The sequence below is a fragment of the Anser anser genome (assembly GCF_964211835.1).
Source record: "Anser anser genome assembly, chromosome: 2".
Classification (NCBI taxonomy): Eukaryota; Metazoa; Chordata; class Aves; order Anseriformes; family Anatidae; genus Anser; species Anser anser.
Window position 1 is genome coordinate 25,033,952 of NC_139721.1, and position 23,710 is coordinate 25,057,661.

The following is a 23,710-nucleotide window of genomic DNA, read 5'->3' on the forward strand; positions in this document are numbered from 1 at the left end:
CTCTGTGCCCAACTCAACAAAACAATGACACACATGCTTAAAACCTTACTTAAGAGGAGCTTCAGAGCATAGCGTTATCTTTGCTCATTTGCTAAACAGTCTTCCAGAAAATGGGTCTTTTAAGCTTAAATTACCTTTTTCCATTGTCAAAACAGTTTAAACCACTTATTAACTTCTTTGCTTTGTTACCAAGCACCGCTCTCGAAAGAGAAAACACTTAACTACTGAAAATAGGTTCTTTTCCTTCTTTCTGCTTTTTCAGAAGAATGTTTAATGCAAGCTTTATTGGCAACTGCATATTTTCATTACACCCTGTATACACCTGACTTCCATGAAATCCTGACTTGTATCTAAACTTCTGGGAGCTATGGCAGTCTAAACCATCAAACGATATATTCATATCAATGCTTGTGATGATGATGTTTGAAACGATGGCAGTCAAAAGACTAAAGCTGAATATTATATGATTGTCCCAGATACTGGTTACCTGGTAATATTCACTACTAAAGACAGCGCTTCGCCTTAATTGGGAAGGAGAGCCTGATCCTTTGATGAGTTACATGTAGCTCAGACATCTGGGATGAGAAAAGACATCACACTACAGCCATGGCTTCTATTTAGTCTGAAAGCATGTGCTGCATTCCAGACTATATAGCAAGGTTTGTGATTCAAACAAGGGGTTCAGCTTTTGCAGCCCTGGTGTCCGAGGGAGCAGCAGAAGTTCTGCACAGCTCAATAATCTAATTTGGGGATTGCTATTATATAAGGACAGCAACATATTTAGGATGTGTGATGGTCATCTGGTAATATCAATGGATTGGATTATGGTTCTGATAAAGTTTAAAGTTTCTGAACAGTGAGGCTGGAGAGCCAAGTACCTGAGGGACTCAAAATGAGGGCTTGCATTGTCACAGATCACTAGTTAATATTTAGGTTTCATGAAGGTAATGGCCATATTTATGATTAGGGGTAGAATAAGGGTCTGAACTAAGGTTTTCAAAGATGAAGCTTGGAAAGACTATGTTTTGATGGATTCTGATCAGCTCAGGGACTGAGGAAACAGACTGGCATCAGGCTCATACTCTTACTGGTTCACAGCTCATATCGCATTGCAATGTGGATAGTGACGCCTAGGCTGTATGTTAGAGGAGGAGACCACAACTCAGGGTTTCAGAACCTTGAAACCTTGAAGGTTGATACACGGTTAAGAGCTTTCACTAAATCTATTTTTACCACATGTACTTGGAAATACTTATGGCTAGGTTTAACATGGGCTTGGGATTCAGGATGGTGCATTGGAGAACCCAAGTCTCTGATTCCACATAGCCCCAGGGACCAGAATCAGAACTTGTGTCATCCCTGTTCCTGCTGAAATACTCATTTTGGTGTAGGTATCGGCAACACTTAAAAAGCTTCAAAATAAAATATTCAAGAACCCCAATTACTCAGTGCAGTCTGCAAAGATGTGTGGTATATTAACATCAACTATTCCACTAAAGCGTCCTCACTGTGATCAATATCCTCTTTAGAGAAATTGTCTTTCTGTATGTTTAGTTGTTTCATAAGCAACTTATTTCTATACAAAAACATAGCACTGAGCTATTTTAATATTGTGGCTCTTCTTTCCATTTACAAAGTGTATATTGGATCTAGTCACAGTAGCACTTCCTAAACATGTGTACTACTCTACACAGTATTTTCAGTTGTCTAAAAGAATAAAAAATTGCAATTAAGTGACATAATATAAACAGGGTAAGAAGATGAGAACACCTGTTAAATAATTCCCTTATAAACTATCATATTTAATGACACCTCTTGTTGTAAAATCCACTTTAGATTGTAAATCCTGTGAAATAAATCTACATCGAAACCTACATATTATAAGTGCAAATGCCAAGTCACAATTTTACCGTTGTAAAAAATACTTTTCTCTATTGGCTCCATGAACTCCATGCCTAGAATACGTTCAAGCAGCAACTTATCTTTAACAATATAATCCATTTCCTTATGAACCTACAAGAAAAGGAAAGACAAAAATTGTTTTATGATTACAAAGAAAATGTACTTGTTACAAAGTGGAGTACAGCTACTTAGACCTGTACGAATGAAAAAAGCACTACTTTATTTCGAGATAAAAACAAACACATAACAAAAAAAGGATTTGTCTTTTTTAAGAGCATGCTGTACAGCTGGACAGTACTCCAATTTTTTACTTGAGTGAACCACAGTTTTGGTTGCCATAAAGCAAGTCCTTAAGCACAAATGCTTGAAGAAAAATTACAGTCTTTCCAATTTACAATTTTTAGTCTCTACTTACTATAAATGTAATTTTCCTTAATATATTAATGTCAATACATACGTGATCAATAAAAGAACTGAGAAATTTGTTCATGGCATTGTAGGCCCTTGTGCTTTGTTCGAAAGTATTTGCAGATGAGTCCAAAAACCTAGCAGGACCACGTCTCTGAAAAATAATATGACCACGATTTCAGTGGAAAAAAAAATACATATTTTAAATAACATTTACAGAATAAAAATGTCTCACTTACTCTTGTTAGGGTTTCATGAATCCTGTCATACTGCAGTCTCATTTTTCTTGAGATGGAAATCTGAAATGTCTGACCATCTGTGTTTGGTAACAAACCTCTCTGACTACATAGGTTTTCCTACACAATTAAAACAATAATTAATGTCATACATAGACCAAAAAAAGTCAAAGGCTTTTCTTTTCCTCTCTTTCATGTATATAAAGTACTTGATATTTCTAAATATTTGAATCCATTGCATCTTTGGCTCTATTATAGCAAGATTTTCTTAGGACATGAAATCCTGACCCCTGCTGTCACAAAGTCATTCCTCTTTTTACGGATGTTCTTTTCATTACCTTCTAAAACACCTTTTAATGTTCATTCTGAAGCCTTTTGTTTCATGTTTATCATTTATTCTGTATTTTTCTGCTTTTTCTTGTGCTTTGGATTCCTGACTTTTCCATATCTTTATCAGGTAATTCTTAACAGATCTCAGAAATACGAAGAACATAGAAAATTCAACATCTCCATAGGGGAAAAAAAAAAAACAACACCTTTTTCCAAAATTATAATAAACTAAACAATTTTAAAAAATAGGAACACATTCAAGTCAAAAATTATATTTAAAAGATTCCTCGACATCTGAATGTTAATTTTCACACGGTTAGCTTTTTTTTTTTTCAGTTATCAGTAATAATCACATCCTTTGCCTAAAATAATTTCTTCCTACTTGTCCATACAAAAATGCAAGATGTCACGAAATTTAGTGCAAAGTGCTCCCGTTATGCACCAATCACATTAGACATTTGCCTGATCTTGCTAAAAAGATGCAACATACAACGAAAGAGAAAAAAATATTCAAATTAAGTTCTGTAAAGGTCAGGTTATGTCATCAGAAGAGGACAGACAGAACAAAATAATTCACTGGAAGAGCAGATGATTCTTTACTAGGAGTTTTTCAGATTTGTCTCTTTATGAAATCTTCTTAGTACACATCTTTTTGCATGCGGCCATGAGCTTATGAAAGGCTTCAAGACTAAAAAGCTCATGTATAAATATATGAAAAAAAAGTTAGAAAAACAGGAATTTTATATCTAAGAATTGTGAAGAAGAGAGAGAGAGTAGTGGAGAAAGGTGAAGAGCTAGTTATAAAAGAACTACTGAGTCACCTACTTGCCAGCCAACAGCTGGTATCTTTTAAGTATAACTTGGTATAATGTAATGCAAGAAGAGTTGATCCATAATGGAAACCTTTTTTTAAATTATAGTTAAAATTTAATTAGAAAAACAGACCAAGTGTAAAATTTTACTGCTTTTACTTACTGCTTCTCTCTTTAGGTTCATATTCATTTCCTCCATATTGGTATCTGCATGTCCATGCACAGAGCGACCATGGATGTAATAACCAAAGCAGCTGTGTGACAAGAGAAACACTGAAATCTAAAAGAGGTGGTGGAAGAGAAGAATACTGTCATTAAATACTATTTTTTCACAGAGATTGGTAATATCAGCCCTTCTAGAACACAAAATAAATAGGTACCAAAACACATATCCCAGAAAAATATTTAGCAACTTGTTTATCTATGTTTAACCAGAGACAGACAACAGCTCCAAACTTAGTTTATCAACAGCAAGGATCAGCATCTAATTCCACAGAACCAAAAAACAAACAAATATATTACCTTTTATTTCGATTCTGTGATACATAATACATATGCATCATTTCAGTTAAGCTCCTAGGAGGTTGTATATAATAGAATTTCATTCAGTGTGATATATTGCTTATATATCACGTAAGATACAAAATTAGCTATTTATACAACCCATGCACTACATGGACTTTCCATAGGAAAAAGTGGCTGAAAATTTTTTTCATGGCTGAAAAGGCTGATAAAAGGGGTTAAATCCTGTATTTTTAATAGGTTCTGGCCAAATGAACTAATTCAACCTGTTCTAACTGTACTCTTCTTGCAGTACAAAGCTCCAAGACTGATATTGAAACTAATGGAAGTAGTTCAGCTGTAAATGAAAGTGTTTGAGAAAGGTGGTAACTATTCAGGAGGCATAGCCATGAAGTTCAGCATTTGAGGGACAACCAGAAGCTAAGAGCAGAAACCGAACGTACACATATTAAACAAAGCCAATGCAGTCGTGCCTAGAAGACGAGTACTAAAATGCATACCAGTAGAAAGAACGACACTAAATGGTTCCATGCCAGATTTCTGTCGCAATTTGTTACTTTTTAATTCTGTATGAGCATATATAACCAATATAATTTGAAATAGCAACCTAAAAATCATGTCTAGAAGTACATATTGGTACTTAAGATTCCAGAATCTTTTTTCAACTAAGATTTAAATGAAATTTTCTTGTAGATTGCACCAATATAAAGCGAGCTGAAAGAAATATCACCTTTGGCTGTTAGCTAGTGATCTCTGAATAAATTACACGAATAGATATTATTTAATATTCTTTAAACTATCTTATGCTTTATTGTATTCAAAACATCACTGTACAAATAAAGAAATACTTACATTGCTCACACAACACAAATCAACAAATTGATTTAACTTGTCTTCAACAAATCTTTCATAAAACACAGCAAAAAATATAATCTGAAATAAACCAACCAGATTTTATTTTATTAGTTCATTGTATTTGACTTTATTTTATGAATTGTAAAGCAATTAACTTCAAAGTTTAATACCCATAAATTAAAGACTTCTGTCGTGGCCATCATTGCATAGGGATCTATGAAATGGGATTGACATCCTTCCCCTGTGAAATCAAATTGTAGCAATAACCTGATTTTTATTTCAAACGTGGGAGATGTTCTAAAGTTGCTTAAAACCATACAAAGTAGTTGCATAAATTCTCCCCTTTGGGGGATGAAAATTGTGACTAACAAAGCAATCTCTCATAGCTCAGAAGATTCATTTTTGGTTCTAATATTGTACTACACTAGAGAAGCTCAAAGTCTACATAAAGAAAAAAAGTTAAGAATATACTCAACACTACAGTAAGTAGCGTGGAGGGCCTAGTGATACGTTCTAGTTTCTGAGAAGCAGTCTGAAAAACTGTTACTTCTGTATGTCATACCTGGAGGAAGGCAATGGCTAACCATAGTGCAGCAGACACACCAAATCTTAAAATGCGGCTCCAAGGTGCTATGTAACTATCACTGCTTCTTGTAAGACTGGAGGAAGAATCCATTAAAGCCAGGTTTGAAAATCCCACCACCTGAAGAGATAAGAAGGTCAATACAAGAGCGTGAGGCAATGAATAGCATTAGTTACAACTTAGTTGTTTCTACCATAGCAGGAAATAAAAAGATAAAAAATCAAGAAAAACAGAGCTGGGAATAGCAGCATGTTCATTCTGATACAGCCCAGTTGTGGGATCCAGTATTATTACTGAGAAACATAATTAAAAACAAATTATACATACATAAGTTGATGTATAAATATACAAACATACACAGCTAAATCTCATGACAAGTCACCACTGACTTTTGCTGAAACAGTCCAAAAGATTCTACTGATAAAGACTGTAAAGGGGTCTTATTTCAGCCAAACTTCAGCCTTCTGGTCCTAGATATTCCAGAGTTAATATATTTTTTGTTTTCAGATGTAAGAAATTGATTTTTTTGTGTTTTTTTTGTTTGTTTTTGTTTTTCATTGAACAGAAACACATTTCCCTCTACTGTCCTTATAGCTGAATCTATTTTAAATAAACTATCTAGAAAAAGTTCCCCAATCAAAATGATGAGAGAAAAATTAGGCATTGAAACACTTAAGAGGTGAAAATTTGTGAAAATCATTCAGAACTGAAGCTGCAATAGATATTTGTGGTGGGGTGACCCCACCACATCAGGATGAGGCAGATAATAGGATGAACAAAAGCAAGACAACTTGTGGGTCAAAACAAAGATTTAATAAGCAAAGAAATTGGAAGGAGAAAGGAAAAAAAAAACCACACACATACAAAAGAAAAAAAAAAGTGATGCAAAGCCAGTCACTAAGTACCTCCCACAAGTAGACAAATGCCCAGCCAGTCCCCAAGCAATGGCTACGTACCCAAAACACCTACCCTAATCATTTTTGTTTTTATTTTTTTTGCTGAGCATGATGTTATATGGTCCCTTTGGTCAGTTTGGGTCAGCTATTCTGGTTGTCCCCTCTTCCCTACTTGCTGCGGGGGGCACGGTGAGAGACAGAGGAGACCTTGATACTGTGCAAGTGGTCTTCAGGAACAGCTAAAACATTCCTGTGCTATCGCTGTTGCAAAAAATCCAAAACACAGCTCCACATGGGGCGCTATGAGGAAATTTAACTCCATTCCAGCCACACACAGTGCAATGTTCAAAACCTTAGTTTTGCTGCTAGTGCTATCTCCTCTATCCATACAGTCAACACTGCAATGATGACCAGTGCCGGCCAGAGGCTGCTTTGGTGCCAGACATACGGCCTAAGGCAAGGGAGACTCCCTCTACGCTTTCCTACTTCCTCCAACTGATAATTTTCCAGGCTTCTTTTCTACTACTGTACAGCCTGGCACCATGATGAATGAGAGCTGAACTGTCACTTTATCGAAACTGGTAACTGGAGTATTTTTAGCCTACTATTTAGGTTAAAATCTTTCATGACTTCCTCCACTATCAGTGACAAGAAAGGGACTTTTCCAGAGGTAAATTCACAGCAGGAATTACCAAGCAAGATGTAAAAACGAGTCTCTCCCTGCTTGTAATAACAGGAGCCTAAGAAGATTAATGAGGATGCCAGTTAAGTTTTGGGAATACTTGCTCTCTTTTCTCTCATTCTTTCCTTGTATCATGGCACTGAAGTTGGTTCTGGCCTGTATTTACCAAAAATACTGAAGTATTTAAAGAGAAATTTATATTTTTAACTCTTTAATTTAAAAGAAAATAGAAAATTCAAAACCAGAAATATTAAAAATCATAAATAATAATCAAAAACCATAAATAATAATCAAAAAATATTAAAGGCATGTAAGAATATGTCAGAGAACTTCACATGAACAACTATATGCTTTAAGAGTGCTTGCCAAATTAAAAGTGCTTACCAAACAGTCCAGAAGAAATAAAAGAAAATTATTTTGAGAAGCTAAAGCACAATTTCTCACATATCCTTGAGTTGTAACTAAGGCATACTGCCTCATGCTATGACATCAGAAACAGAACTGGCACATTTCATTTCCTGCTTTATAAAAGGTCACTATAGCAAATTAGCAGGAAGTAAGCTCCTGTCCAGATAAATATGGAAGCAGAAATAAAGCTGCAGACTGTGGCAGGAGGGAGCAAGTAGGCAAATAAAGAAGTGAGTGTGTACACAAATTTATCAGCCTCTTAAGCCATTTAGGGTAACTCATTAGCTTAAAAAAAAATAAAACCAACAAAGGTCTATAAGGTAATTTAAGTTGTGGGTTTTTTTAATGTTCCTTAATGAACTAGTGCAATGACACATACATACATACACATAAAAAAGGTATCAAAACAGTTATATATCTTTTCAAGCGAACTTGAAGGTCACCCACTATTACCACAAAAACTGCAAGAATTAAATACAGACCATTATGTCAAACTTTGGACGTGAATCAAAAAAAATAATAAAAATAACAATTATAAGTGTAGTAGTAATACCTCCAGAAAAAAAAGAACTGCAAGCACTTGAAAGAGGGGATTTATCTTCCTCACTGTCTGAATTTCGTTCCATTCATTGGCTATAAAGTATGTTCTCCATATGCTCACTGGTGCAGCAGCACTTTTTACTATACCTTCACCTAAGAATAATAAACACATAATAAAGCTCTGAAATTTAACACTTGAGAGCAATATGAGAATTTAACCAAAGTTGTTTATACAAACAAGCGTAGCTGGAGTTACCTTCAACTGCTTTAAGAACTTTGCCCTTAGGTCTTTCCCAGTCAATAAAAAAAATATCTATAGTAAGTTGCGAAACCAGTAATTGTAAAAATTGCAGAGCCTATGGAAAAAACAGGGATAGAACTCAAAATAGGAACAGCAAAAGCATAAAGGCAAAAATGAAGTAATTGTCATTGCACGTTATTCATTAAACATAACAAGTAATATACTTGACTACACTTGAAATTGCAACTTCATTACTAAGATTTGATAGATAAATATATATACATTTTAATTAAAGGCCTGGAATAATGGTAAATCATGTGACAATGTCTAGAAGTATTAACAAAATATATATAAATTCCTATGGAGAAAATTACTTAATTCTTAATTGTCTAACTGTTCCCATTTATGCGCTAATGAAATGTACTGTTCAAGATGCTTAAGAAGCCTACTGAAAATGTACAGAAGCATATGCTAACATTTCTTTAATACCTGAGGAAAAAATGCTTACCTTCAGACTGAAAGCACATGCTATGTATGTAACAAAAGCTTTTTCTTGAGAAGGAAGTGGCAAGAGGACAGAGACAAACTGCTGAGCCTGTAATTGAGAAGCTACATTGAAACACTATGGAAAGCATATGTAACAACACAGTACTTGCTTAAAAGTGAATACCTTTTTCAGAAAAAGACCAGTATTTAATGTGCAACTGTTTCAAATTGTAAAATATTTTAACTAACTATTAATGTGACTGCAAGCACAATGAAACCTATGGGAAAGAAAGAGGTGATCACAAAAATTTAAGCACACAAAACAGAATATTGTATATAACTTGCCTCAATAGTCTGACCAGAAAGGCAAAGAAAAAAAAGAGAAAAAGAAAAAACAGAAATGAATTTTTGTGCAAAAATGAATGCAGTATTAATAGGTATTTGTAACAGCAAAATCTGGTAAAACACTTACTTTGAAGAACACAAGCCAATAAATTCCTGTGCCCACTGTGATGATAAAGAAAACGTTGGCAAGGTCTCCAGCATAAAATAGTAAGAACTTCAAAACTGTCTGCAATTATAAAAGCACACTGTACAAATTAGTTAAGTAACATATATACACACTTCTATAAAATATGATGCAGCTCATACTACAGGAGCCCCTAGTACTGAAAAGTAGTCCCTGACAGCATTTTTCTACTGTGGCCGTATATTTATGGTACGTTCAGTATCTGAAACTTTTATGTGCTAGTCTTTGTTCAGAGAAGAATGAGTAAGAATGAATATGAAAACTACAACTCTATTTATAAATACCCTTCCTTGTGAGCTTTTTTTTTTCCTTTTTTTTTTAAAGCAGAGCTATTTCCTGAATGACAACATCAGAATCCAAAAAAATACAAAAAGCCTACTTCCTCAAGTGACCCCAACTCCAAGTCACAGTTCTATGCAGCTAGGCTAGAAATTACTTCAATTACCATAAGAAACAGAACAGTTATATCACAGGGAATGACAGCAAAGGTCTCCTTTAAATAGAAGAAAACATGACTCTCTTTGGTTTACCAGCTATTTATACCTGCAAGTCAATTACAGAGCTTCCTGTACGCCTCTTCCAGCCCGCAGTCTTGAGAAGGGACCATAACACTGCGAGCCCACCTAACACACCCAATGCGATCTGAAGAGAATGAAAAATTATTTGTAGGTATTTTTATAAAGACAAGATACAAGCAAATCATTGTATCAACAATTAAGGAGCAACGCAACTTACATCAGTCTGAATCTGAGCCTCCGACTGATTCATCTCATAATTGACCGAGAAGGAAACCTGAATATTAAAATACAAAAAGTAAATATTTACAAAAATTCTTAAATGCTACAACCATTATAATTAGTAGTGGTGTTCACATTTTTTAGTTGGTGGGGATTCCTATTTCGGGCTACTATACAGGTGCAACATATGTTTTTTACTGTATACCTCCTCACCTGGTGTGCTACAGTAAGCGCAGTACTAGCACGTGTTCTGCTACATTTAGTGCTGATTTTACCAATGGCAACCCAGGGGATGGACCCAATCCACCTCCAAATTAAGAGCTGCATCTGATTATATAATCTTTTCAACCGTGCATACATTTTTTTCCCTTCTGAAAGGAGACACCACAGGTTTGATACTTTCCTTTTGTCAGTGTTGATTAAAAGTAAGTTTAATGCAATTGCACCACTATACAAAATCGTAAAATGAGCTCTTACATAGCTCAGACACTATTTTTTTCTAATTTGAATGAAATAAAAATTGTCACATGGGGTCAAAATTGTTCTCTCTAGATATTTACCCTAAGACCTAATTGGCTTTGGTCTAAAGGTTTTGTACAAGGAAGAGAAAATCTTTGTCTTGGTTTTACAGCACTGTGGCTTGAGTCTTTGTTGCTGCAAGGCTAAAGTTAACACCTGTATGATAATGACTATTATTTTTATGTATTTTACGTATTTTGATTTAAAAATGAATCAGGACAAATTAATAAGAAAATACTTTGAACTGCTTTGTCTTAAAAGCTTTAAGTTTTAGTGAAAAAAATACAACTTCAAAACTGAGCTGAACTATAAACTGCTTAGTTTTTTTACAGCCCCCAACGTGTTCGCTCAAGTGGAATTCCAACAAAACGAAAAGTATGATTAACAAATCAGATCAATTAAGATCGCACAAAGATCTCACCATCACACTCTGGGTGTCAGGGTTTTGGACAAGCACGTCCGTGTAAGCAATAGTAATTAGAGGTGGGTAGATAGTTCCTCTCTGAGTATGGGATACCAAACGAATGCTGCAGAAATACAAACAATATTATTTAAAAACAGAAAATGGATGAGCTGCTTGGAAGGTATTGACTGAAACTTGTACTAATAGGAAAATACGAAACAAAGAGAACAATCTGATCAATAAAATGTGCGTTTCAAACTCGGAGACATGGCAATTCACATTTTAAAAGCAACTCCAAAGGCACGTACACAAACAGACAAAATGAAAAGCTCGTGAGAATTGTTCATTTGTAAGAAAATGCCTGAATCAATCTTCACCTACTATTCACATTAAAACAGTTGCAACTGAAGTCAATTGCAAAAGGCGACTTATTCCAAAACATTACAGAATGACCTTTTCTATATTTATTTTGAATTTCTGTCACTGTTTTTTTCAGGGGGGATGACAGATGATGACACAGAGGATGACACATCTCTCCTAAGGTATATAAACTAATCCTTATTTTTTGAAATAGTGTAATATGTAACTCATGGCAAACGGGAGTTAGTACACTAAATTAATCTTCAAGATGTTTACCTGTATGGATAAGCACACATTGCTAGACAGCAATCTCTTTAAACTACAACTTCACAATAAATTTTGAAGAATTTTGAAGAATTTTGAAAGAAATTTCAATTTTGTTTAGAAACGTCAATTTTGTTTAGACAGTGATCTCAGAGAAAGATGTTATATAGAGAAGGAAAAAAGATGTTCTAAAACATATTCCACTTCAGATTAACAAGCAGTAATGACCCTAAAAGGTAGTCTCACACTTTCAGCTGAATGACTACAAAACCCTTCTGGATTGTATGACAGTACCTATAGGCAACAGCTATAAAAAATACTGCAAAAAAAGAATATGGAATATGAAGAGCATCCTTGAACAATCAGCAATATACACATTGAAAAACAATTAGCAGAGGAGTTGTTAGATCTTCCCAGATGACAACTGCTAATAAGAGTTTACTGAACGCTTGCAAACTTGCATTATGCATGCATGGTCTGATCCATCTTAACTGAGAAGCAACCACAGCAATCTTAACCCTCACAAGTCAGTGTTAGGTGTTCTTACTTATCAGAACAACCTACGGAAACTCTTGCTATCTCCAATTATACAATGGAAAAAGCAAAATGGGACATACTAGAAACAACATAAAAAAAAAGCCAACTTTCATTTAAGAGACCACAAAATGCCGATTGCACAAGATTGGCTTTATTTTCTATGTACAATATATTTTATATGCATTTACTTACCTTATTGCTATTTTGCTAGCAATTCGAACTACTTTTGGTAGTTTTCCCAAGTCATTCTCTTTTCCACTTAGTGCATCCACCAAAAAAAATCGACGAGTCAAAAGCCAGTTGTTCATATTGCTGCCTTTGAAAAAACATGACAGAGCCATGTAATATTTTAAAAATTAATTCAATACATAAAAGGAATGAAATCTACTAAAAGCAATATGTATTCAGGATGTAAAATTATTTATTTTCAACTTACAGAAATATATAATAAAATTAGATAACCTTTTTGTGCATAGTATTGATTGAGCCAGTGTATTCAACTAAAGCTTGCACATAACACTATCAGAACCTGCCCACAAAATGATAAATTCTTAAAGCAGAAACAAGCTATGGTGAACTGAGTTATCTCAAAAAACTACTGAGTATCTGTAATTAATACAAATTCTTTGTACTTGAAGTTATTCAGATTATTTAAATTCAAAGAAATGTTACTGTGATATTCTTACCTTGATTCACATACATTTCCCGGTACTGAAGATTCAAGTTTAAAACTGGCACAGCCCAAAGATATTGTCCATTGTCACCGTTATATTCAAGGAATAGGTCATAAAAGATGGGATTAGCAAAATCCAGTAAAATCTTGGAAACAGAAATCTTGCACTATGTGAAAAAAAAAAGTTAGAATAAGACCACTTTCTGCCATTTAATAATTTTATCAACTTGTGGGTTCTTCCCCTACAAAATTACTGTGAAATTTGTTCTACGCCCTTTGCAAAAGACAAGGCATTCCAGCTATTTGCAAGTGATTGTGAAGTACTAATGATTTTATACAAACCTCTTAAAAATGACTGCAATTGACCAGAATGACTAATGAGGAAAATGAAGCTCTACTAACATTCCTTCTCTTATTTTTCAACACATTCGGAAAAAATATCCTAGCAGCTTTCACAGACATAAAATTTGAAACAGCATGAACACTTAATTCATGGAGCATCGTGTCTGGTGCTGAGCTCATCAGCGCAAGAGAGATATGGAGCTACTTGATATAGCTCAGTGCAGGGCCACAAAGATGATGAAGGGACAGTTACACCTCGCCTATGAGGAAAGGCTGAAAGAGCTGGGACTGTACAGCCTGGAGAAAAGAAGGCTGAGGGGGGATCTTATCAATGTCTACAAATACCTGAAGGGAGGGAGCAAAAAGGACTCTCTTCAGTGGTGCCTGGTGAGGCAACAAGAGGAGGTTCTGTCTGAACACCAGGAAGCATTTCTTTACTGTGCTGGTGACTGAGCACTGGCACAAGTTTCCCAGGGAGGCTGTGCAATCTCTGTGCTTCAGCTTATGGCTAAACTCCAGAGGTCCTTCAATATGCACTGACTTACTGGTGACACATAAAACAACTTAATTCAAATACTCAGAAAAGCATTTTATCTCTTACTTACACTTTGTTCGTAAGTTGTTCCAAATGTATAAGCTGCATTCAGTTTAGCCTGGGTATCAGGACAAAGCTGAACAAAACACAGTAATGATTAGGGTAATTCAAAGATATCATTTTCTCACATGAAATATTCACGGGTACCCCAAGCAGTTATGTATTCACAGTTCTCATAAAAGATACACTGAGCTTTATTCCATACTATTTTTTTAAGAAGAGAGGGATTAATTTTGAAGAGTAAACCGCATTATTTATAGTAGCAATATAGGTGTTCTTAAAATGCTGTTTTAACTTATTCATGCTTGCATAGTATTTTCCAATTTCATCACTAGCTTAAATAACCTGTTTTCTCAGACACTAGTTTCCTCAGAATTTAGGAGGTGAAGCAAAAGAGTTCATTCTGAGACAGTAACAAAAGAAATAGCAGTCACTATCTAAACCCTGAATGCCAACTGTTCTTCTGTAAATACTGAAGCATTTGAAGTGACATACTCCAAGGGTGACATGAACAGCCTAGAAAAGGGCATGGACAATTCCCAGTTGTTTTTGCCAATGTTCATATTGTTGCCTGCCTAGGGAATTGCTGAGAGTGCCTAGACTATCACTGGTCTGCTAAACAAATTCTGCTCTGTAACAGTTCACAGCAACCAGTTTCTGCTAACTGTTAGGCTAATTACTATTGCACTTTCCACTTGCTTCTTCCTTGCATTTTTCACACCCTATACAGCATGGTACTGCTGAAGTGGAATGTGTGTGTGTGCTACTGAAATCTGAGGGTAGAGTGGCCAAGGGTACTCTGAATCTTCTAACCAGTGCTCCCTATTTCCTTGTGAAGTCTCCCAGAGACTTGTTACAACTTCATGTTATAAAAAAGCCAGGTAGACAGTGGCCAATGTGTATGCTCTATATTTCAAACAAAAAAACAAAAGTCAGCCAAAAGAATACGGGGTGCTAGATTTGTTTTCCCAAGTCTCTTGGCAACAATATAACCACTGATTTGCTTTGCATTCCCATAATGTGTGAAAACAGTAGCAGCATCCAACAGGGACATGCACAGAGAATATGCCATAAATATATGTGGACTTACAGCTAATGAATACACATTTCTCATCAAGAAAAAGAAGGCTAATAATAAATATGCACACCGATAACAGTATGATGCTGAACGCAAGAAAGAGACACTTGGTTCTAAATGACTACTGCCGTTTCTCCGAACTTTCTGATATTCCAAATTGATACTGGTCCAATGGATGAGGACAATGTTGCTGAGCTTATACTCTTCAGTTTAGAGAGATCACCTTGAGCATGAATCAAGGGCTATGTTCCCTGATCTAACTCTATGATTATCTTACGAACTGTCACTACTGTAGGAATGAAACACTTGGCTTTTGTTTCAAGGCTTTGGCTAAAGGCATTCAGAATGTTACACTATCAAAAAAGGCAATTAAAATCAAACCTACTTGTAGGATGCCTCCTTCCAAACTTTGCCACTGAAGAAAGTTTCCTGCTGCATCATATGAGGCTGCAATAAATTGCAGTTTTACATCCTAATGACGAAAAAAAAAGACAAAGAAACAACAAAACCAACACATAGTGGGCATACACATTTTAAGTACTACATTTTCATTGTTTGATGCTTCCCTGAAACTTTCATCATAATGCTTCATTTTCTCCCCTTTGATTTTTTATTTTTAATATTGCTTTTGGTATTTTACTTTTACTTTTTAACGTAATTTTCCATTCGTCTACAGTCTCACTTTTTACTTGGATTTTTTTTGTCCCCAGAATGACAGATTCTAAGAGGATGACTTAGTTTCACTTGAGTCTATATGCACAATTGCAGACAATCAGACATTTGCTCTACTCAAATTCAAAGTCAAAACAAATTATCTACAACCTAAAAGCCACGTAACTGTAGTACTGCTGTACTACCACCTGACCTACATTAATTCAACTACTTTAGCATTTGGTGTTGATTACACTGAGCTTTTTTAACTTTACAGAAAATTTTATATTTGAACATACTGCTTGACAGAAATGAAGCGTGGCATATACACTACTTATTAAAAGCCACCCTAACACCCAGAAAATTGGTTCTGCTACTGATTAAGAGGAAACAAAAAGAGGAAATAAAGGTCAGCATGGCTTGCCCACTTTTTTTTTTTTTTTTTGAGTATGGAAATGTTGCTACAAAATGGAATAAGAAATCTGGAACAACATCATAATAAAGGATGACAATTTTGACAAACGGGATGCCTATTGTCAGTATATCAGTATGAACTATACATTAAAGTGTTTGCATGTTTGAGAGATGCTTAAAAACTAGACACATAAAGTAAGGTGTTGAAAGAGATAAAGATTCAGAGTTCCAGGTGTGTCATTTTTCGCTCACAAGGGATCCTGGTTTTGTAGCCAAGTGAGTGTAAAAAACACTGCTTTAAACTTAGTGAAAAAGAACACGAATCCTACTTCTTGATTTCTGCTAAGAGAGGCCTGTGATGACCTATATTTATCTCAGTGTTGGTACTCAAGGGCAAACCTACCAAAACTAACAAATACCTAGACATTTTGTTTGACAGTGATGAGACAGCTCAGTCCTAACAGTAACAGGTCTTTTTCTATCTGGGAGGGGTGGATTTAGTCCATCACACCAACCTCAAATTTTCATTTCCTGTAGGTATGTAAAAAGTGTTTTATTTTACAGGCCTTTGTTATTAGAATTACTAGGACCGAAAGAATCTATTCAAATTAAGTATGTCTACACTGATAGACATGCCCTAAATTAATCAGGAATCTATGCAGATTTCTGATTAATGTGTGCCTTGGACCTTCAGCATTAAGGTGAATAATATTTTTTTTAATTGTTAAAGCAGAAGCTGCACTGCAACATTGCAACTTATTTTAATTCAAAACACAAACTTTTACGGCTTGTCTGAAAAAATGCTTATTTTTTGAGCCAATAGGAAGAAAAGCTATGTTTTGCAATATAACTGACAAATGGGTTATCATTAGTACTACCCACTTTGTGTGATTAATTTAATTTGAATGAACTATTCCAGTTCTACTAATTTTAAAATGAATCTGTAAAATAAAATGAAAATTTTGGACAGGAGCTATAGACTGAATCCATCTCTGATATAACTCAGCTTGCTGAGATCTGTAACAGCAATATTAAAGTTGTACAAACAGAAATGTGTGTGTAAGCACCAGAAACAAGAGAAGGAAAGTGTTAAATAGTGTGTAGCAAGAATGAAGCATACTGTGTTCCCAGCAGTGAAATTGAGGAATGAGTTGTGATAAAACCACAGATCAGACAACTTGTCAGCAATAACTCTGCATCCTGGCACCAGGAAAATGGCAGAAAAGTTATGGCACATCCTGTTTACCCTTCTTTTTCCAATTAGCTCACCAGGAAAACTGAGAAAAGCTGTAAGGATGTATATATTTTGAACAAGGGAAAGATACACAAAACCTCTTTGCCTCAGATTTATGGAAACTGAAGTAAACAGTACCCTGAAGCAAAGGACAATGCCAAAACAACTATTAACTTCTAAGGAGCATAAAAGATCTGCCTGAATATTAGTTCATCACTGACAATCCAGAAGAATCCTATGGACATAACAAAGACTTAATAGCTGGCATCCCTTGTTCCCTGTGTCACACACAATTGGTCCTGGTCTGATCACACAGGCACACACGTCCTTGCCTTATAAGAAGTGGGTATAAAAGTGTGAACACAGGAAATGTGTGTGCAAGTGAGTGTGAATCAGTAAAATCACCCTACTTAAGAGATTTTTTTTTACATAAACACACCTTCCTCTTCCATTAGATCTCTGAGTTTTGTTACACTAGCTGCCTAAAAATGATCTTTGGTGGACCTACATCTGCAACAGATCTGAACCTTTTAATGTGATTATGTCCTCTTCCTGATGTCTGCTTCCCCACGTCTAATACCCAACACTTACCCTACTTTTTCCTTTAAAACTGAAGACTGTAGGGAAATGATTTGTCTCAAGCACTTGGGATGCTAAACCTGGTTGATCACCGTAATATAGCCATGGAAGATTGTGTCTCCTGAAAAAAATGACAATGCTGTCTCTAAAGAAACATAATGTTTTAAATCAAAGAACACTTAGAATAATAAATTCCATAAACACTATTACAGAGTGTACGTAATGGAAAAGGTTAACTTACCAGTAGGCTATTGAATGAACGATGCCTAGCCTTGCTGTATTGGCATAAATATACTGAAATAAACCGCAGGCATCCGTACTTGAAGAACTCAGTGAGTTCATATTCATCACACACATATTTCCAAGAGCTTGGCATGCAGTTAGATTAGAGTACAACTGTAGTGGAGAAACACAGGAACACAGAAAAGTATTTATGAGCCTCAGTTCATAAAATAAAAGAATAAAAGACATAAAATTGATGTTATCTTTAACAAGCAATTCCTGAACCCTCATTTTTACTTGAAAGAGATTTTGTCTTGCCGACATCTAATATTTTCTTCCAGTTATTCAGGTTCTACATTTTTAAAGGTCTGCAGATGGCAGCATGGAAAGAAACTTTTTCAGAGTTTATTTTCACTACATCAGCTAGATGATATGATGTGACAAAAATGTCAAAATCTGCACTTGAAAAATACAGTTAGAATCAAAATGTTTAAAACCTCTTAGGCCGTATGACAAAGATGACTCCATCAAAGACCTAGGACTGGCAACATATTATAGTCATATGTATCATAAATATTCTCTTTTCAGTTTTAGTACTTACTCTAGCCTGCTCTTCCTAAACTATGTTGTATTTATACCATTGTTCAGTTTTGGCAAACAAGCTGCTGCCATGTGAAACATATCTGTATGCAGATGGATTGTGGCACTAGTATTAACTAGCATTATCACCTACTGCCTTCGTGTGGGTCAGATGAGCAGCTGCACAGACATTCATGCAGCACCTCAGAAGAGCTCAGCAGGCTGAAGCAGACAAGCAGGATAAACTTAGGTAAGCGATGAGGATATTCTCAGTTCTTGAGAATGAAGGAAATGAGCAGAATACATCTCGGAGATGTGGGTATGAGATGGGAAGAAAAGGTGGGTCATGAGAAGTCAAAGAGTGATTTTCAGGAGAGGAAAAAGGAAGAGGAAAGAGGATGTGTTATAGGAGAGTTGGTAAAAATGAGACAGAGGCTTATCTGCTTCAAAATTGTGCGTGATTCTGTTGCTGAACCCACACTTCCATGACAGTTACAGGTACCCAGAGCAATATAATGTTAAATAACATTTGCATGCATAAATCAAAGCAAACCTAAAAAGGAAAAAGGATGGTTCTGTGGTTATTCTTCTTCATCACAAAACAGAATTAATAACTGAAAGCCAATTAAGAGATAAAGACCAGCTGCCAAGTACTGGATATGTAAGAAGGTAATTTTTGAGTGATCCCTTATGCAATATACTCAATAGTTCATCTAACTATGACTACTGCAGGATATTTTTTAAACACAAGGTATATATATCTTTGTGTAGATTCCAGCCACAGAGACTTGCATTACCACAGACTACTGCTCAGTACTCTTTGTAAGCATTCTGTCTATATATTACTTTCTTATCTACTGTCATCTCAAAATAAGGTTCTTTAATAATAAGCACAACTAACTTCCACAAATTAAAGTCTCATGTCTTTTATACAAAGTACTGCTTCTGAATAAAAAAGCAAACTGGAAACATTAATGAAACTCACCCAACAGGCAGAGGCTGAGGCCTGCAGGTTTTTCAGAAACCAGGCTGATGTCAATGTTACACCCTGTAAATAAGGAACTGTTTCACTGTCTTTGTTCAGAACAATTAACCCAACACAAAACAGTCTGAAAAACTGTCAACTAAGAGATGCTACTTGTTTTCTAAGAGATTTCAGTCCTTTGTAAATGTCTAAACCAAACTATCTCATTTCAAAACCGAACCATTATGAAATAATTTGTTTCACTTCACCAAGTTAGACAGAATACATAGAACAAGAATGGAAATACCTAAATTTTTAAAATAGAATCTGTGACAAAGAAGTTTTCTTTACTGCACAAGGGAAGTACTAATGATTGCAAGAGTAAAAAGCTGACTGGGCGGTAAATTTAACTCAGAACAAAAACTGCCATATTCATTATTTCACAACTTGCCTTTTATAATTCCTCATATTTGTTGAAAACACAGGTTTCATACCCACTGTAAGCAACCGAAAATACATGTTTTCAATAAGATATTATTTAGAATACTGCATTTTCAAAAAACACAACTAGTATGTGTTGTCAGGAAAACTGAAAATTGCTTTTTTTTTGGACAGTAGATATAACTAAAAATATCCCCTCGATCTTTTAAAACTCCTTTAAAATATGTTATATGAATGTTAATTTTATATTAAAAAAAAAAAAAAGCCCAGAGGCTCTCATGAACTCTTCAGCATTTTTTGTGATACAAGGACGTGTTTTAAATGCATACAGTAAATACAATAGACCACATAATACTTGTTTTGATACCAAATCCGTGTGAATTACCTCTGTTTTTCAGTTTCCAAGAGGGCACGAATTTTCTTAAGCCTATTCCATTAGAGCAATGCCTGCCTGGTCTCCATGTCTACACTCTCTGTGTTGATGCTAATTACCTTGCAATCACAATGATTAAATAGCAAACCACCACCTTTGGTTTTCAGCAACAGAATTAAAAGACTTACTGAAAATAATAATGAGATAGCTTGAAAATGTTTCAGAATAAACATACATACTATTTGTCCAAACCGAACAGTTGCTATTGCCTTTGGAGGTAAGCTTTCAGTGGCACTGAAACATAATCCCCCAGTCTGAAAAAGACAGAAGTTAAATTTTTGTATTTTTCAACATAGCTTTTCTTTTTTTCTGAACTTAATTGAAATAAGCGTTCTTCTACTTACTAAGATGTTTGGGCTGCTACAGTCACAAGACTTGCTTACATTGATGAACGTTTGTTCACATCTTACACACCTACGGATCACAAACATGAAGAAAACACTTAAAATGTAGTTAAGTATGAGATTAAGTATTTAGTGAAAATTGATTATACAGTATGTCCTTTAAAGAGGTAAGGCCTGATAACACTGTGCATCTTCAAGAGTTCAAACTGAAATCCAAAACCCATTACCAATCTTTCTTCTGTCAGTGAAGTTGTAAAGAAATTAAATAGGTGATTGTCAAAATAAGAATTGTGTTTCTGCTTCCAGTCCAAATCCTGCTTGTAGTCACACTGAAGCAAAACAATTAAAAAACAAAAGAGCAATGCTAATCATATGACTTCACTGAATACAGTACACATTGGATTTGATATGGACTTGAGGATTTCCAACTCACTGCTTTTAAAACTGTCACTAAGCTTTCAAGATGTATACAAATGAAGCAAAAGAGAAAGCTTCTATTATCCAAAAATATTTATATCCCACAGATGTAGACTCAAGAATATTCCATTTAAGCAGAATATGACACTCTCAAAATTATCAACACATAAGGAACAAAAATACTTACCTATTTCCTAACACATCTGAAGCGGAGAATGACGGCTCACTTCCATTACAACGTATGCACAAAGCTTCATTTAGCAAAACACCATCAACACTTCTTTCCACTAAGTGGAAAAGAAAAGCAACTGTAGCATAATAGCATGATGCATAGTACGCCATGGAGGTCAAAATAGTGTTAAAAATGAAACCATCTATGCAGATCTCCGAAATAAATGCAAAGATTTTATTTCCCAAAGATCAAGAGCACAACTTGCAAAAAACCATCCCTATAATGCACATATATATATGCATGTGTTGTTTATAGCTGTGCACATGCAATATTTCATGTCTAGTATTGCTGTTCCTTTGCTATTTATTCAGAACCAAATTTCAAACCAAGGCGTCATTGCAAATATAAAACTCAAAACATCAAGTTTACAAATTACTGGAAAAAATAATAATTATTAATTTTCATCTGAAATGAGTTACGCAAAAGTCACAAATGTGAAATTTCAAAACTGCCTCTTCCAGAATGCAAATCATTTGGCAAGAGATTTTAAGTCTAACTATGGAAAAAAAAAAAAGGGGGGGCATTAAAAAATTTCAGCACTGATGCTTTGCAGGTTAAATTACAGAAGGAGCTTTACTCTCAATATTTTACCAAAATGGTTCAGAACATATATTTTTTCAATTCTCACAAAGCTTGTGGGAGATGATGTGGTATTAACTTTTCTACAGATTCCTAGAAAATTTTTAAATTAGTCACCTGGAAAAGAGTGACTCTCCAGCACACTCAGTTAGATAGATACCTAAACAGGACATCAGCAAATACTTAATCAAAGAATTACAGGCACATGGAAAACCTTTTCCACCCTGTGTCTTTGCAAATGAAGAAAATTGGAGCTCCAAGGAGATAATTTTACATCCTTGATGAAAGTTATTCTTTGCTCTTAGTTTTTTACTATGCAAGATAAGCAAAAATATACTTAATATATACACTAAAATTAACAGCAAAATTCCTTTCTTGTGTTTACTGAAATGAGTCTGCAGCTTTCACAGGGCATCAAGTAAGCATTGCAGATACAGGCAAGTGTGTCTCAGGGAATCAGAGATACAGTCGTGTTTAAGGGAAGCATGAAATCCACAGACCTTAATGCACAGTAGCTTGCTTGGCTTGCTCAGGCTATTCTGTTCCACCTGCTTATGAATGTATAATTCCTGTACTGAGAAGTACTTACACTTTATAACCTTCAAAACTTTCAAATGTGTTTTTCTTAGTCTATATTGATACTGTTTTATGCCCATTTCAACAGTCACTCACCAATGCCAACCAGCTTAAAGGAAATGATGTAGCAGTATTCATTTCTAGAATGTTTGTGTAATATTTATCATTGCAATGAACAGTGGCACAGATTTACCTGCTCTCTTTGAGGAATGAGGTTTAAAATCAACAGCAATGTTGAAATGTTATGGTACAAATGTAACCATGCTTTAAATTTCCTTTCTCATTTAACAGAAGTGCTTGGCTTAATAATCTCTAATACCTAAAATAAGCACCACTATCTCACAACTTGCACGTGTTTCTTACCTAGTATTTCATTAATGAGGCATTTACATTTTCCTTCGGAAGTTAGGCCCTTAGGGCAAGTAATACAATTCCATCCATCTTGAGTAACTCCACTCTAAAATAAAATGTAAAGCTATTATAATTTTTAAAACTATCAAAATCACCAAACATCTGTGAAGAATTCCTGAGCCAGATGTTATTTATTAGAAAATGTGTTCATGTATAACAACATTGACAGAATTCATGAAGCTGTTAAGGAAAAAAAAAAAAAAGCTAAACGATCTAAACAATCTGGCAAAAATGATTCCTATGCAGAGACAGACTAAAAAAGGGTTCTTCGGTTTTTCTGAAACATTAACACCTGCAGTGAAGATAAGAGTTTACTGGAAGTGCTAGGTTTAAAAAAGATAGAGGCTTTATGCTTAAAACAAACAAAAACAAACAAACAAAAAACCAATAATCATAGCAATGCATAAATCATCATATTTACATATAGATATACAGAAACAATGGGAATGGAAGAGTCTGACATCAAGCAGTTTGCATAACTGCGTGCAATTTTGCATGTATCCAAACCAGTCACATGCATGCTTCAGTTATATCATGAAGTAGCTGTTCTACAGATCAAAACCAATGAGGAAAATGGAGATAAATGTTCATCCTCAGGTTATACGGATGTTATTCCCTTCTCTGTTTCCATGGGATCGAACACAAATGCCACCATTACAAGGAAAAGAAACAGTGGAATGACCAAAATACCAGTGG

At 35.0% G+C, this 23,710-nt stretch overlaps 1 protein-coding gene across 1 annotated transcript in view; it reads right to left on the minus strand.

Moving 5' to 3' along the window:
* The window catches only part of TMEM67 (transmembrane protein 67), a 32,031-nt gene that overhangs the window by 4,144 nt on the left and 4,177 nt on the right, over nucleotides 1-23,710 (minus strand). Inside the window, exons 3-26 of the mRNA XM_083825603.1 lie at nucleotides 22,967-23,060; nucleotides 21,404-21,503; nucleotides 20,800-20,869; nucleotides 20,635-20,709; nucleotides 19,603-19,665; nucleotides 18,058-18,212; nucleotides 17,829-17,937; nucleotides 15,324-15,410; nucleotides 13,871-13,936; nucleotides 12,937-13,090; nucleotides 12,443-12,566; nucleotides 11,108-11,213; nucleotides 10,166-10,222; nucleotides 9,974-10,072; nucleotides 9,374-9,472; nucleotides 8,924-9,010; nucleotides 8,431-8,530; nucleotides 8,188-8,327; nucleotides 5,628-5,768; nucleotides 5,063-5,143; nucleotides 3,852-3,968; nucleotides 2,550-2,666; nucleotides 2,360-2,464; nucleotides 1,911-2,013 (exon numbers count right to left, since the gene is read on the minus strand). Coding sequence (XP_083681729.1) covers nucleotides 1,911-2,013; nucleotides 2,360-2,464; nucleotides 2,550-2,666; nucleotides 3,852-3,968; nucleotides 5,063-5,143; nucleotides 5,628-5,768; nucleotides 8,188-8,327; nucleotides 8,431-8,530; nucleotides 8,924-9,010; nucleotides 9,374-9,472; nucleotides 9,974-10,072; nucleotides 10,166-10,222; nucleotides 11,108-11,213; nucleotides 12,443-12,566; nucleotides 12,937-13,090; nucleotides 13,871-13,936; nucleotides 15,324-15,410; nucleotides 17,829-17,937; nucleotides 18,058-18,212; nucleotides 19,603-19,665; nucleotides 20,635-20,709; nucleotides 20,800-20,869; nucleotides 21,404-21,503; nucleotides 22,967-23,060 — 2,449 coding nt within the window. The remainder of the gene's footprint in view (nucleotides 1-1,910; nucleotides 2,014-2,359; nucleotides 2,465-2,549; nucleotides 2,667-3,851; nucleotides 3,969-5,062; nucleotides 5,144-5,627; nucleotides 5,769-8,187; nucleotides 8,328-8,430; nucleotides 8,531-8,923; nucleotides 9,011-9,373; nucleotides 9,473-9,973; nucleotides 10,073-10,165; nucleotides 10,223-11,107; nucleotides 11,214-12,442; nucleotides 12,567-12,936; nucleotides 13,091-13,870; nucleotides 13,937-15,323; nucleotides 15,411-17,828; nucleotides 17,938-18,057; nucleotides 18,213-19,602; nucleotides 19,666-20,634; nucleotides 20,710-20,799; nucleotides 20,870-21,403; nucleotides 21,504-22,966; nucleotides 23,061-23,710) is intronic.